The following is a 16,561-nucleotide window of genomic DNA, read 5'->3' as shown; positions in this document are numbered from 1 at the left end:
AATCGAAAACTCATCTTCAAAGACCATAATCAGTGCATCTTTATTGACCGTAAACTACTAGACCGGAAATCCGACCGTAAACTCAGTTTACGGACGTAAACTATCTGATCGGAAACTCATTTTTGACATTCTTCTTGTTTTAATTTTTGATTTAAAATTTAATAATCAATGGATTCTCAAAGTCAAACACATCATCATGAACTGGATTCTGTCATGGGGACAACCACACGTATTCCAAGACTGATGTCTGCAGATGGTTTTCCTGAATGGAAATACCGGATTGAGAAGTATATTAAAATGAAAGACTTCAAACTTTGGAGAAGCATCATCAAGGGTCCTGTCCGAATTACCATCATTGTTGCAGGACAAGTGATTGACAAAGCAGTTGAAAACTATACAGATGAAGATTTTGAGAAAGTTGAAGAACAGGAAAGAGCTTTGGCCACTCTGACCATGGCTTTATCTCCTGATATAGATCAAGGTTTCAGAGAGTATACTTCAGCTAAAGCTTTGTGGGAAGCCTTGATTGAGGTGTATTATAATATGATCTGATTATTTTAGTGTCTACAACAAATTAACTCCTGGAACAGATATGCCACTGTATATTCCATTCAAGTATTCATCAATACAAAGATTGCTTTTCAATTAAAAAAATCAATAAAAATTCATATCAACGACTAAACTTAAATAGCAACATAAAACCATCGATAGTTATCGTTTTCTTATTTTATACATTTACTTATTAATTAAACCCGCTAATCATATATATATATATATATATATATATATATATATATATATATATATATATATATATATCATGCTAACATTGTTAAAAGTTATATGAAACCAATACCATGATCACAACAAGAGCTAAAACAACAAATACAATTATTTAAAAACCATCAAAGTTTAATCGGAATGGCCATGAGTGGTACTTTTCTTGGCAATGTGAGTCCAAACTTCTCCTCCATATCCATATCTTGTGCTCTTATATTTCCATCAAGTTTCCAATCAAACTTATGAATCAAAGACCCCAACATTATATGCAACATTCTATGAGCAATATTTAATCCCGGGCAGATCCTCCTGCCCGAACCAAATGGAATGAACTCATAATCTTGGCCTTTATAGTCAACCTTGACTTCCAAAAACCTTTCTGGTATGAACATTTCTGGTTCTGACCAAATGTTAGGGTCACGCCCCATAGCCCAAACATTACAAAGGATTTGTGCATTTTTAGGCACGATGTAACCTTGGACTTCTACATTGTCTATGGCTTGGTGAGGGACAAGAAAAGGGGCAGGTGGATGAAGTCGAAGAGTTTCTTTTATTACTGCTTGTAAGTAAGGGAGTTGTGAGATATCTTTTTCCTGTATATTTCTCCTTTTGTTTTGCATGATTTTAACGATTTCTGACCGGGCCATTTCCATTTTCTCTGGGTTACGAATAAGCTCCGCCATTCCCCATTCTAATGTGCTCGATGTTGTATCGGTTCCAGCTATAAACAAAGCCTACAATAATTTATGAAATGAATCATACGTATGCCTATTCTCATGAAAAGTTATTTGTCCAAGAATTAGTGCACAAAAGAGAAAAACGCAAACTACTTTCACAAATAACCATTAAACTAAAGGCATTTTGTGAACAAAAAGTTCCACCCTATGATAGTATTTCTTTAAAACAATGACGTTATATAGAAAAGCAATACTTCATTGCCCTTTATGGAATTAATCATTAATATAATATCCAGAAAATAACTAGATACTTTCAATATATCAATTAAACAACTAAACTATTTTATTTGTATCAACATAAAATAGAACGTGTTTTCACTAGTATATATATACGTGTTTAACCATTTATGTATTTTTTAAAGTACTTTATGCTTTAATTATACTACGAAGTCTTGTTAAATCAATAACATGCATGATAAAAGAAGAATTCATTTCTTACTTCAACTTTTTGTGCTTCAAATAAAACCAAATCGTTTTCAAATTTCAAGTACTTTTTAACCAAACACTTTAATTCATAACCTCTAATTATGGTTTGACATATTAAATTTATGAGAAATTTATACCCTACATTACATATCATTAAGAATTCGTTTTCATGTTCAAAAAAACAAAACAATTACTATGACTAAGTTGTAGTAGTTGTAAAAAGATTTACTTACAAAGAACAGATGCCTCATGTCCTCTCGACTAAAGACTGATTCATCTTCGTGTACGAGGTTGAGCAGCGAGTCCAAAACATCATTATTTGTTGATAATGAACTTACTCTTGATTGCAAACGTTGGTCAACTATCCTATCGATGATAGTCAACAACTTTTTCCCATAAACATTTCCTTGACTCACTAATCCTTGTGGATCAAACGGTTTTAGTATCGGAAAAAAGTCTGCTAGATTTGGCCTCCCTCCAAAGTTCAATAACGCCATCACTGCTTCCTTGAATTCTTGTGATGATTCAGTATCATATTCAGCAAAATCCACAGAGAATATTAAGTTGGAAAGAATGTTAAGTGTTGTTGTAAAGAAAGCAGCACCAATATTAACAGTCTTTTCATTTCTACAACATTCATGGACATGGTCAACAAGTTCTTGTACCTAAGCATAAATCATAATCAATTGAAATTGATAATATATTGGATTACTCAAAATTGTAAGAGAGATTAAAAAGATTCAAAATCAAACACATAGTTGAAAACATTTACCTTCTCCCCACGAAGGAGTTGAGTAGCATCTAAACATTGCACAGAGAAGAAAAACTCTCTGGTTATTCGTCGTAGTCTACGCCATTGATCTCCGGTGGGCAGCCAAGCTATGGAGTACTTATCGTGGTCCATTATTCTGGCAGTGTACGGAATCGTCCGGCTAGAAAACGATATATCATGAGTGTGAAAGAACTCTTTGGCGAAATCAGGTGACGAAACAACTATCGTTGTTCTGCTTCCAAGCTTAAGCGACATCAAAGGACCATAACGTTTTGAGAGTGTGGCGATAGAGCGGTGGGGTTTGTCGCTGAGTTTTAACAGGTTTCCGATGATCGGAAAAGGGTAAGGTCCCGGCGGTAGCCGCGAGTTGCGGCGGCCGGAGGTGGTGAAGGCGTAGATGAATGTGAAAAGGAAAGAGAGTAAGAGAAAGAAGGTTGGATAGTCCATAGGTTTATGTGTGTGTACGTGGTGTGTAATGCGAATGCCTGATCTTATTGGGGAGTCCTGTTGATAATGCCAGCTAATTTTGTCCTTATGTATCTAAAAATGGGTAGTACTCTTTATGGAAATAATTTGGATTTTCATATAAAATTCTTTATTATATTATATTATACTTACAATTAAATCATAAAAAGCTTAGCTACAATAGTATTTTTTTTAGCCGTAGTAACTTTTCCGGCTGGCTTCTTACGTTTTATAGGCTTCTCAGTTTTTCACCGGCTTGCTTAATTTTTTACCGTTTCTTTGGTTTCCGGCTGGTTTGCCCTGCAAAACTGTGGGTCATCGGAGGTATACCACCGCCAACATCGATTTGTGTTCACCGCTGCTTCATCCGATCTGCTTACTTCCTTTCTCATGCTTTCCAGACTTCCTCTACTATGCTTTACTTCCGTCGCTCGATTCCTCCTTCATTTCCCCTACAGTGAAACTCTTCGTCGCCTTCTGATGTTATGTTCCATCTCGCCTCCCTCTCTATTCGATTAGGGCTCGACTTCCTCTCTTAATCAGGTAACAACATTTTCAAATTGTGTAATTTTTTCAATTTCAAGGTTAGTTTTGGATGAAATTCGATTTTTAATCATGGCTTAATTTTCGATTTCAACAGGTACAACACAAGTAATTTTGAGTTTCTTACTTCCCATTTATCGTTGTTGGTTGCAGCCTCAAATCTTTTTTGGAAACGGCAAATGATTAAACAACGAGCACCCGGGGTTCGAGCTCCGGGCAAACCCAGCCCATAGGGGTTTCCCCATATGTGGGAGGCACCCAAATTGGGTTTTGCAGGGATTGAACTCCCTACCCCAACGTTCTCCTCCACCATCCCCTGTTTACGGACCCTAATCCGGGTAACCCTTCGTTCGTGTTTTCTTCTCCCTCCACGCCTACTGTCTGTTCTAAAGATGCATAAATTGGTGTGAAATCAAAATCAGAGACGATAATGGAAACTGCAATCATCTATCATTCTTCGGGAAAGGTAACCACTTTTTTTTGTTAATTTTGTAATGTTTTTCATAATTTTAGTTTTTCATCACATTTGGTGTGTCAATGAGTTATTTGCCTGTGAACTAACTACGATGATTTTGGTGTTTGTTGCTGCATTAGAGTTACAGTTTTACATGGAATGTGGGAAAGAAGTACAGTTAAAGGTAATGTTCATATTTTTTTTACTTCATTGGTCTTTAGAAGTTTGATTTTGCTCAGCTGGCCATCACCACTGGTTTCACCAACAATCACACCTATCTTTGTAGGTTGAACAACTGAATAAAAAACAGATGAATTGACTTTCCAATCTTTTTTCTGTTTTATTTTGTATAAATGATGGTACGTATGGAAAAGGAATAGAGAACAGAATAGGATCGACACCAGCAAGCTGTGCTATGGGTGTAGCCCATGTGAAGCCACCTTATCTATCCTCAATTTCCATTTTAACATGCAACCTTATATATTTAATCTCATGAATTCGTAAATAAATAACCAGATGGCCTAAAAACTCCATTTCTTTTGTCTATCGTCGTATGCATTGATTTTGTTTGTTTTTCATGGATAACATCTGCACTGCTGGGACAAAAATTCATTATAGGTTGAGAAGCTAATAAGAGATTTCAGAAACCATGAGGCTTATTCAGGTGATTGTTTTATCACTTGTTGTTGATTCAAACCCAGTTTTCTATAATCCTATTTGTTTAGGTTGATAAATATAATATTTTCTCTTCCTTCACTGATGATGGTTTTTTTCGTTTCATGACCTTCCTGTCATGTGGAGCAAAAAAAATTCAGATTTTAAAACATTTAGAACGTCATAGTTGCTAAAAATTAATGATCATTTTCCCATTCATAATTCAACAGAGTACAAGAGAAGGTGAAATCCTATCACTAAAAGATATCAAAATCAAAGGCTCAAGTTTCTGAAAGACTATGCACTTTAATCCATCCATCAGGTTCTAAGATTTCATACTTATTTCATATATTTTTTTATATGATCTTGATTTTATATGCTTTAAGTTTCTTATGCTGGCTTTTCTGCTCACAGGTGACATAAGGTACACATTCGTCTAACTAAAGTATAAGTTTATATATCTAATTGAGATGGTGATGATTACATTGCTTCACAATGTTTTCATATATTTTTTTGTCGTTTTTTGACTAGCTTATAAGAAAAACTAATTGTAGGAGGTAAAATGGTTGAATGAGATAAGTCAAAGTTGTGTAGTATATTAAAATTTTTGTTACATCATAAATGTGTTTCAAATATAATAACTTCTATAGTATGTGAAGTGTTGGTTTATACTATATGAAAGTTTTTGTTTAAAGGATCTTTCTCATCAGTTATTATTATTATTAATTTTAAATTTGTTAAATGTTATGTTCTTTTTCAGGCTGATAACGATGATACTGAACCAGAAGATGAGGAAGAGGCTGATGAAAACGATGTTAAGGTAATTATGATGAAATAGCATCATGCTTTTATTCATTTGTTTATTATAGCAATTATAGCCCCTTTTGAAAGGGCAATACTGTAATAAATAAATAAACGAAAGTATATTGCTATTTATTGCATATGTCCTTTTTGTCTAAACACCACCAATTCTCGTTCTTCTTTTTGTATTTATGTATGCATGGTGAGCTATAGAGAAGGCTATTTTCAGCTGTTAGAGTTTAAGATTTTTTTTTTTTTTTTTTTTTTTTCTATTTACTTTTTAGTTGAGTTTCTAGGACTTTTTTAATAGAGATTATAAACAATTGGAAATGTAATGCAGATGAGATTTTCTTAACCCTGAATTGAGAATTCCATTGGTCTCTATTAACTACAGGAATTTTATTGGAATCTGTTGTGGTGGATTGGAATTGGAATTGAATGGAATGGAATGGAAACACGGTTGATTACTATCTTACTTACACACACTAAATAAAAAAACAAACACCATTCCAACCCATGTAAAGCATGGGCACATACACTAGTTTACATTATATCATTTAATTTTTGTAGTTTATAATTTGCACAAACATGATTTTAATGCATTAGTTTAACATACTAGAAATATATAACAACATACTCTAAAATATTTTTTAGAGTAAATTACAGGAATGGTCTCTATGGTTTGGGGTAATTTACGTGTTTGGTCCATAACTTATTTTTTTAACTCGGAAGGTCACTACTGTTTGTTTTTGTTACGTGCTTGGTCTTTGTCTTACCAAAAAGGACTATTATGCCCTTATTTAAATAAATTAAAATAGTCTTTTTAGGTAAGATAAGGTGAGGTAGGGGTGGGGTTGGGGTGTGTTTATTTAAATAAATTAAAAAATCAAAGGCAAAATAGTCTTTTGAGGGTAAGACAGGGATCAAGTGCGCAACAAAAACAAACAACAGGGACCTTCCAAGTTAAAAAAATAAGTTAGGGACCAAACGCGCAAATTACCCCAAACCATAAGTACCATTTGTGTAATTTAGTCTATTTTTTACAAAAGAAAGGGTAAATTTTACCCATCTTTCATGGTGCAAGTGGCAAGTGTCAAAATGTATGTTTGGTCTCTATTTTCAAAAATTAACTTGATACTCTCATTTGTTTTATACTTGCACGCTTCATCTCGAAAAGACGAATTTCTTGCGCTTTTAGTCTGTTCTAGATTTAAAATGACCGTAATGTCATTTTCTATTTATTTTTCAATTAATCTAATAACATTTATCATTATTTTTAATTTAAAAAGAAATGGGTTCCACTTCCACCACCCTATCTACTTTCGCATCACCCACCCAAGTCAACACCAAACACCACCGTCACCTCCCAAACTCCGACAACAGCCACCTCCCCTATGATGTCAAAATCCTGTCTCCGGAGGTTCATTTAAATTCAGAAACAAAAAGCTCATGAGATCTTTCAACGTTTTCGTCATTCCTGAGGTTGAAACCTACTTTTCTGACAATGAAAACCTAGCTCGCACCTGTGTGATCCTCGCAATCGATGACGTTGTTGCAATTATAGATCTAGTGAAGGCATCACCACCGGAGGTACATCCGGCCTTCCATCCGACACCCTCTCCACAGTCGGAATCGAAGCCCCACAATCGGATCTACACCTTTATCGCCTCCTTTTTCACCTGTACGCTGCCATCGATTCTTCTCCGATCTTCTTCTCTCTAGTAAGTGGTAACCCTTACTCCGACGACGAAATAAGGTTTGGATTTCAACCTTCCGATGGTGACGACGATATAGGGTTTGTTTCGAACCTCCATAGCACCTTCTATTCCTCTGGCGGTGTTAGTGTTGACTGATGGTGGTGTTGTTTATCCATCTGTGGTTGTCAGATCTATGGAGAGGAACACCAAAGGGTGAGAAAGAGGGAGACGAACCCGGGGTATGGATTGACGATATTTTAGATATAAGGTATGTGTTTTATTTTAGGGTTTATATTTAGGTTTCTTTTTTATTTTCGAGAGGAATGGTGGTGTTTGCGGAGGTAGTTACTGGCCGGAGGTCACAGGTAGCCGGAGGTCGTTGGTGGCGAGAAGTGATTGTGGTCGGAGGTGGTTGATGATTAAAGGGGTTGGATGGAAAATTTCCTTTTCTAAAATTTATAATTAATAAAAAATAATGGGTAAATTATAAACAATTCAAAAATAAATGAAAAAGAAAAAGAAAATGGTAAGATAGTCATTTTATGTCCACTAGGGATGTAACGTGCATATTTTAACGATACAAGGGACAACCCGAGTTCATTTTTGAATATATGAACTAAATATGCATTTTAATACATACACGCGGGACGAATGATATAATTTACCATAAAAAAATGAGTTTTTATCTGTTTTCATGTCCCTATACGAATGGATTATGATGAGCCTTTTTTTAGAGTTTGGATGCGTTTTACTTTCTAGTGATATAGAAACGACACACTATATTAAATTTATATTGCTACAAATATTAGAATATTCATATATATTTTAAATAAAAATATAAAAAAGTTTTACAAGTAAATTGATCAAAATTCATTACACTTAAATTTTTTTTGATTTAACACCATATTATGTTTTGTTTTAATTTAGTCACAAATTTTTCCAACTCTTTGCAATGTTGATAATTTTATAGGTTAACTCAATTATCCGTTGACAAGGTCCGTCATTTGGTGACGTGACATGCTTACATGGTATATTTAGTTATACGACGCTGATAATGACTTGTCAAAATTGATTTTTTTTTACAATCGACATTAAGTGTTTTTTTTTTAATTTAAATAAAAACTAAGTTGCATTTTTTTTAAAAGTTTTGACACTATTTATTTTCAAATCCAACATCATTTTTTCCAATCTCATTCTATGTTTATCATTTCCATTTTGAAATTGTATAAATAAACTTTTTTACATTTAATCGTAATGTTATGTATAAATACATATTATTTATATTATAACCGTACTTTTCTTATAATAATTTTTTAATATGTTAATGAAGGCGCGGAGTGAACACTCAGATAAACTAATGTGATCTCAAGAAGATGAGAGTCCACCCTTGGTGTCGTTCCAAAGGACATCGTCCATGGCGAGTTCCAAGTGTCTCACTAACATCCCAATTGTCCTGTTCAGAAAACACAACTTTCCCCATAAATAATCCAAAAAAACTATCGCTCATTTCATATATTCATATTTTTTTTATTCTAGCAAATATTTTTCTTCTTCACTTAACATTACTTTGTGAAAATCTGGTCTCAAAGAATATCAAACAAAACACTTTTTTTTGTGTGTGTGTTTCTGAATTTTAGATTTTACATAAAATCAAAAGTAAAGTTTTCAACCATTATCCAAAATATAGTTTCGTGTTACTTAACGCAATATGACTGAAATTACAGATTTTTGAAAATATTTTCACACACGATCCTTAAATATCCAAGTTATAATTGATATTCGCTAACCGTTTTTTAACATAAAATACGAATTAGGGAGTTTGGTTTATCGCGAAAGATATAATTTTTCGAAGATCCATAATTTACCTACGAAATTGATGACGTGGACCCACCATCTTTACGACATGTGGCGTACTTAGAGGAGACCTTTCCGACCTATACAAACGACATGTGGCACCGAGCAAGCTCGGGTAATGTATGCCATATAGCATGATATCAAGAAGTAAATTATGCAACGGACAAAAGCTTCTAGATTGTACCTATAGAAGCTATAACATAACTAAATATTAACATATCCCATGCCATAAATGAAACGTGACAACTTATGGCATACAACTGTAGAACCATCGTAACTGTTCATAAACACCATAAATGAGAAAAATATAGAGTTTATTCGGCAAATGACCAAAATTTAGGGTTACTTTAAGTAGAATACAAAACATACTTTAGAAAACATAAACATACAACCTTCATTATAAACATACTTTGAAATAAACTTCATTCATTCAAATCGAACCACAAAAACTTTGATCTGTTTTCGTATTCCGACCATGGGTTTTCTGTTGCTTGTGTCCCTAGGTTTACTGTCGCTTGCGTCCATTGGTTATCTGGATCTTGCTGCCATTGGTACTCGGTGCAACCCTGCCATTGGTTATGTGGCTCTTCCTGCGGTTGGTATTTGGTCCCTTGCGTCCATTGGTTCTGTGGCTCCTGCTGCCATTGATGTTTGGCCATTGAAATAAACTTCAGATCAGTGTACACCTCTGCGGATCTGTGTACACCTCTAAGGATCAGTGTACACCTCTAAGGATCATTGTACACCAAAAAAGACCTAGCATTTGCTGTTAAATTCTTGAACCTGGATCAGTGTACACCTCTAAGGATCTATATACACCTCTAAGGATCAGTATACACCTCTGTGGATCAGTGTACACCTCTGCAGATCTGTGTACACCTCTAAGGATCAGTGTACACCTCTGCGGATCAGTGTACACCTCTAAGGATCAGTGTACACCAAAAAAGACCTACCATTTGCTGTTAAATTCTTGAACCTGGATCAGTGTACACCTCTGCGGATCTGTGTACACCTCTAAGGATCAGTGTACACCTCTGCGGATCAGTGTACACCTCTGTAGATCTGTGTACACCTCTAAGGATCAGTGTACACCTCTGCAGATCAGTTATAGAAGTTATAGACGTATTTAAATGGTTTTTTTGTGAGTTTGTGAGTTTCAATTACCAGTAGAAGTTGTTTTTTCGTTGTGTTTGTGGAGAGTGATTTGTAAAATGAGTTTTATTATTTTGTGTACGGGAGGGTCGTGGCAGTTAGTTAATGGAGATGAGGTTTACGTTAGAAATAATGTGAAAAACTATGGTTTAAATCTTCCTCCTAACATTGACCATGAAATGTTATTACAAATGGTTAGAAGTAAGACACGTGTGTTAAATAGTCATATATGTTTGTCTTTCAAACACCCGGAGTTAGGGTATGTCATGGAGCTTGGAGATGAAACTGATGTATTTCAACCGAGACATGTAATGTCTGAATCAAAGAAGACGGTGCATTTGTATTTCAGGTGGTAGGTGAAGAAGCTGAAGAACAAGCAGTGGTTAACAATCAGTTTAATCCAGCAAAAACTAATAGAGGTCGTAGAGAAAGCCAATGTGATGGAAACCGTTCAAGGGGAAGAGGAAATGAAGTGCTAGTGGGTTATGAAAAAAAAGTTTCGGTTACTGATAAATTTGTATATGATAATGATACTTTTGTATCAGATAATGATAAAGAAGCAAAAATGGGCATGACCGAATTACAACGTCAAAATTTTTTCGAGTTTGGAGAAGTTCCTGAAATTGATGATCGAAGATGTGAGGAAAAATCAAATGAAGGGTGGTCAGATGATGAGTACACACAACGAAAAACTGCTTTTAATCCATGGTATTGTATTCCTTCTATTCCTGATTGTCCAGAACCTATTCTTGAACCCGGACCATTTCACAGTTTAGGTCCGAATGATAAATTATTTGTCAATCAAATCCATAACACCAAAAAAGACCTAGCATTTGCTGTTAAATTCAAAGCCGTTAGAGAAAAGTTTCAGATAAAGGTTGAAAATCTTCAAAATCTCGGTACCAGGTTGTTTGTATGCAAGAAATCTGTCATTGGCGTTTATACGCATCTCTCATTAAAGGAACATAAATGTTTAAAATTAAGACGTTTAATGACGAGCATACATGTTCTTCATTGCTTATACACCCAAATCATAGGCAAGCAAATAGCAAAGTTGTGGGGACCATAATACATGACATTATGGGTCAAGGAAGTTTGAGAGTTTGGAAGCCTAATGATATAATTAGAGATATGAATGCTTTGCTACAAATAAATATGAGTTATTCACAAGCGTGACATGCTAGAGAATTTGCTTTAGGATTGATGATGGGGACCCCCGAAGAAAGTTTCTCCAGACTACCAGTTTATTTTCACAATCCGAAGAAACATAATCTTGGTACTGTGGCGTACATAAAAACTGATTCGGAGGATCGTTTTGAGTATTGCTTTTTCGCTATTGAATACGCGGTAATATATTTTTAAATATATTTTTTATTTTCTTAAATGTTTATAAATAAATTATATTGTTGATATATTAATGGTTTTTATATTGTTGTTGCAGATACGTGCATTCAGAGAGTGTTGTAGAAAAGTTATTATTATGGATGGTGCTCATTTGAAAGGAAAGTACAAATGCACCATCTTGCATGCAGTAGCTGTAACGCCCGTAGATCCGGGCTAGTCAATTTAGAGACAATGGGCATCAAAAATGAGTTTTTGATGGAAGATTATTTAGAAGGATTAATCTTAACAAAGTTGTATAATATGTCACAAGGGTTCTGTACATATAAAGAATGCCGAAATCCGAGTTATAACGAAGAAGTTATGGCTCGTCGAAGTTTCGCGACAAAACCGGCACGACACTACGCGACGTAAATAGTGACTTTACGATAGATGACTTTTTGGCCTTAGTGAACTAAACAAAAGTTGTAGTATACGTTAAACCGAGAGCGTGCATAAAAAGAACGCCCAAATCTGACTTCATATGAGGAAGTTATGATTTTTCTAAGATTTGGCCTAGCAGTGCACGACCCGAAACTCGAATTTTAGATCGAGCGGTTTTTGGCCAACGCGACCTAAATGAGAATTGAATATCTCATTAATAGGAACTCAACGACAAAAAGACAGACGAAAACAGATTCCGTATGTAGAAGTTATGAATTTTACGCGGACATTTAACAGTGTAGTCACCTTCTACTGTTAAATTTAAGATCGGTCGAGAATTACTCGACGAAGTCAAAAGAAAAGTTGTAGATATTATTTTTACCTACGCGTGGATATAAAGAACTTCAAAAACGGAGCTCGTATGTGAAAGTTACGGATTTTAGAAGTCGGAAGTGTGTTGTGCGAAAATGGGTGATGTGACACAATCTTGGCCATTGCTTTCTCCCCAAGTCTTGCCACCAGATGGTGACATGTGGCACCAAGTTCAGCCATATTTCACTCTATAAATAGAACCTCTCCCACCCTCTTTTTCTTCACACCTTTTCCATTCTTTCTTCTCTCTACACTCTCTTTAAACCTCCCAAAAACTCCCCTAGCGCTAGAAGAAAGCCCCGGAGCGCTCGACGGCTCCGAGAAGAAGAGCTTTCGGCTCGAAAGTCCTGCCCCTGCAGAGCCCGGCTTCTAGCTAAACCCCCTCGTAGGTAAGCTACGCCTACCTAATTTTTAATATAGCTTTTATTTAAATATAGTAACGTTATTAGGACCTTATAATAATTATTTAAGATATTATTATGGGTTATGTAAGTGTCGTTATAATATCTTTTTAACCACTCGCGGTACGGGGAATCCGGTTTGAAGGGCCGCCCGGGTTGTTGGATTTCAGAAGTGCTATATGCTAAAATGATTATGCCCTCCGGTGTTTCATGTCCGGCCCTGTCTGTACATAGTGGGTGAAGAGTATTGTTTTAACGCTTATATAATAGTAATAATAGCAAGACTATTAATTAGTCTCGTTGAACATTAGACTAAACTCTAGTGGTAATGATACTAGGTTTTGTTAAAGGAAAATTGTTTTAAGAGTAACGAAGTGTTGTCCGAGTGCCGAGTCACCACCTTTACATGTGAGTGCATAGTTACTTTCATCTTACACATAGATATGAAGTATTTTATATAAATTATGTGCTATGTGTGTATACTGTCTGAATACTTGCTATTTATGTCGGATGAAACATTTTATACATGTTGTAAATGATCTAAACTGTATATGTATTTTATATCTACAAAATGTGTTGGGTAAAACATGGGTAGATTAGAGGTGAGATAAATGATGAGCGATAAATGATGAGATAAATGATGAGCGATGAAAGATGAGATGAATGATGAGCGATGATATATGAGTGATAAAATATGATGCGAAGCGATGACCTAAGTGATGACCTAAGCGATGAGCCAAAACGATGAGCCAAAGCGATGATCCAAAACGATGAGCCAAAACGATGAGCCAAACGATGACCCAAGCGATGGCCCCGTCATCTAGCAGAGTATGGATGACAACCACGGACTATTCTAGACAGTCTAGTGGAACACTAGCAGGATCGCAACCTGTAGGTGTTGTGAACGATGTGTTCACCCGGTGTACTCTAAAAAAAACCCATTGACATGTATTGCGAGTGGACTCTCGAAAACGATATTGTCAATAAACGAAATAAACCCTGTCGACTATGCAGACTTAGTGTCGATTACTTAGGATACTCCTTAGGAATGAATGAACGAGGAATAGCTGAATCTTAGGGAAGATCCTTAAGAGTAAAGAAGATAATGGGGATGGGTAATTAGGTTGATTGTTTGATGTTGAACATAATAATTATATTATTGTGGGTTGAAAACCGTATGTACTCACCAGGTTTCCCAACTTGACCCACTCAAGCTTATTTATATCACATGTGTCGATATGAAGGTACTTTACACTGAGAGATTTAAAAGAGATGTAGATCACTAGTGTAAATGAATGTAAGTTCTGTTTATGCTTATGTTTCTGTATTGACGATGACATCCCAAATGTTTTAAAATGGATAAAAACACATTTCTTCGGAAATGCTTTGATAACGTATTTATAATGTTTTTTTTGGGAACAAATTCCACGACATTTTTATTAAAAGAGGTACTCTGATTTTTATAAAGCATAAACAAAATCGGTCTTTTCTGGCTGAGAAAATGGGGATGTCACAGTTGGTATCAGAGCATTAGTTTAAGCGAACTAGGAATAAGGATTTATTTCTAGACTTAAACTTAGAATGCTAAGCGATGATCGTGAGGAGTGTGTCTAATATATTTTAGGAAGTACACCTGAATAGACATAAGCACTATCTTATTTAGGAAAATGTCTAACATGCTTTTATGTGCTAAATGATTTATGATATGCATTATATGGTCGGATCTATGGTCAGTTGCGACCGGATCTGGAAACTTTATGTGTTCAGACTTCTAAACGTTTAATTACGGTATTAGAACTGGCATGTAACTTTTCGGAGTAATAGGGAGATTTACAGGTCAATCGTAAATAAAATCTTTCTTATCTTAATTCTCGTCGTTTCACATCGAACGTCTGATTTGGTGTATAGAACGAAATGACAAGAACCCGAAGTGGAAACGCGAATGGAAATAGAAATCAACCGCCTCAACCACGAGTGATTAAGCAAATACCTGTTGTAGTAGCCACTCCTGAGCCAATCACAATGGCTGGAGTACAAGCCATGATTCGGGCTATGCTGGCTGAGCAAAGAGAAGAGATGAGGCAGATGTTGCATGAAAATAGGGATGAACCTACGGTGCCCATTGTGCAACCTGAGTTGATCGCTGAACAATCGGAGGAAGGAAATTATATCTGCACTGTGAGTCAAGTTGGAACCCAAGGGGCAAGGAGGAATGGCCGGAGAAGGGAAATGACAAGTATGGGCGGATGTATAAGAATTTCTTGGGTGCAAAATCGTCGAGTCTCTCTGGAATCCCAAAACCAGTGGAGATTATGGACTGGATCTCCGAGATGGAGATGGTATTTGAGAGCTGCGACTGCAGCGATAAGCAAAAGACCGTCTTTGCAGTCAGACAACTAAAGACCAGAGTGTTAAGTTGGTGGAAGTTGTTGGCAGATACAATGCCACGAGGAGAAGCCATACGAATGTCGTGGGAAGCATTCACGGAGCAGTTAAAAATGCAGTACTGCTCAGAGATAGATCTGATAGACCTAAACAACGAGTTTTAGAACCTGAAGAAAGGGAAGATGAGTGTTGATGAGTATGCCACCGCATTCACTGAGAGGATGAAGCTATTTCCCTACTTCGTGCCTACTGAACTCTCCAAGATAGATAGGTTCGCTAACGGACTGCCCGCAGACTTTGGCCCAACGCTCAAAATGGCAACTACTTTGAAAACAGCCGTTAGAGCAGCTAAGAATATAGAGACCCAGATAAGAGAAAGGGTTCTATAAAAAGATAAGGCGGGAGAAAAGAGGAAGTTTGAAGGATCTTTAAGGCCCAACAAGGAGAGTAAATTCTCGAAGTTTGGAGGAGGAGGAAGAGGCGAAGCAAGATGGTGTGATAAGTGCGAGAAGAAACACTTAGGAAAATGTGGCGAAGATGTGATATGTTTCAAGTGTGGAAAGTCTGGCCATTACGCCAACGAGTGCACATTCAACAAGAAGGTATGTTTCAGATGTAACAAAGAAAGGCATATTTCTAGAGACTGCCCAAAGAAAAACGAAGCAGCAAGGACAAATGCACCGCCAAAGCCAAGGGCATTTCACATGATCCTCGACGAAGCAGATAACAATGTGAGGATTCAAGGATGAGGACTTCATATTCGAATATCGAGTTATGCAGTAGCCATAGTATCGTATGATGTAGCCTGTTAGAGGCATAGTCTAGGGTGAACTTGAACACTTATGTAATCGTTTCAAGGAATAATATAAAACCTTCGTTTTGCTATCTGATGTGTTAAGTTGTTATGTGATTTTCTTGTATGGTGACTTGGAAAACTGCGAGACAATACTTGGGACGAGTATGAGTAGATGTGAATGGTAGTAGAGGCCTATACTACCGGAAGCACATGACTCACACTTGGATCAGGGAAAGTCACAAGGTTACCAAGAAGATAGTAGTTGATTCCATTTTGTTCATGTATGTCATTACCATTGTTTCGGTAATGACTAAGAAGATGATTGTTATTCTGACCCTAGTGGTCATATCAAATTGAGTCCGACTACAATGAGTATGTTACGTGGTTCAGAGAACCAAGTTCGATGTAGCATCTGACTTAAGCCAGAAGATTGAAATAAAAGATAATCAAAGCGATCAGTAGAGGTATCGCGATAGTTGCTTGTAGCTAGAAATTCTACCTTTTAAGA

At 36.1% G+C, this 16,561-nt stretch overlaps 1 protein-coding gene and 2 long non-coding RNA genes across 4 annotated transcripts; 2 read left to right on the top strand and 1 right to left on the bottom strand.

Moving 5' to 3' along the window:
- Positions 1-698: 698 nt before the first annotated feature.
- LOC145123398 (cytochrome P450 76T24-like) lies at positions 699-3,215 on the bottom strand. The gene is made up of 3 exons (XM_079058613.1): positions 2,716-3,215; positions 2,177-2,608; positions 699-1,514 (listed from the first exon to the last, which is right to left on the bottom strand). Exons 1-3 carry the CDS (start codon positions 3,160-3,162, stop codon positions 906-908), a joined length of 1,488 nt encoding a protein of 495 aa, XP_078914739.1. The 5' UTR covers positions 3,163-3,215; the 3' UTR covers positions 699-905.
- Positions 3,216-3,361: 146 nt separating this feature from the next.
- On the top strand, positions 3,362-6,117 carry LOC145123399 (uncharacterized). 2 transcript variants are annotated; one of them, XR_013715120.1, is made up of 5 exons: positions 3,362-3,723; positions 3,877-4,189; positions 4,318-4,841; positions 5,062-5,153; positions 5,592-6,117. It is a non-coding gene; the product is annotated as an uncharacterized LOC145123399 (long non-coding RNA). The 2 variants fall into 2 exon arrangements; XR_013715119.1 differs by having other exon boundaries at positions 3,821-4,189.
- Positions 6,118-6,835: 718 nt separating this feature from the next.
- LOC145123400 (uncharacterized) lies at positions 6,836-8,840 on the top strand. Its single transcript, XR_013715121.1, has 2 exons — positions 6,836-7,597; positions 8,660-8,840. It is a non-coding gene; the product is annotated as an uncharacterized LOC145123400 (long non-coding RNA).
- The last annotated feature ends 7,721 nt before the right edge of the window (positions 8,841-16,561 follow it).

This window comes from Lactuca virosa, chromosome 7 (genome assembly GCF_052849685.1).
Source record: "Lactuca virosa cultivar CGN04683 chromosome 7, Lactuca_virosa_CGN04683_v6, whole genome shotgun sequence".
NCBI lineage: Eukaryota > Viridiplantae > Streptophyta > Magnoliopsida > Asterales > Asteraceae > Lactuca > Lactuca virosa.
Note: the sequence above shows the minus strand (reverse complement) of the source record. Positions and strands in the feature narration are given on the sequence as shown.

Excerpts from the sequence above, each read along its gene's own strand:
- LOC145123398 (XM_079058613.1), bottom strand. The coding sequence starts at position 3,162 with ATGGACTATCCAACCTTCTTTCTCTTACTCTCTTTCCTTTTCACATTC. Across the intron at positions 2,609-2,715 it reads AACTCCTTCGTGGGGAGAAG|GTACAAGAACTTGTTGACCA; the intron begins GTAAATGTTTTC and ends ATTTATGCTTAG. Across the intron at positions 1,515-2,176 it reads ACATGAGGCATCTGTTCTTT|GCTTTGTTTATAGCTGGAAC; the intron begins GTAAGTAAATCT and ends AAATTATTGTAG.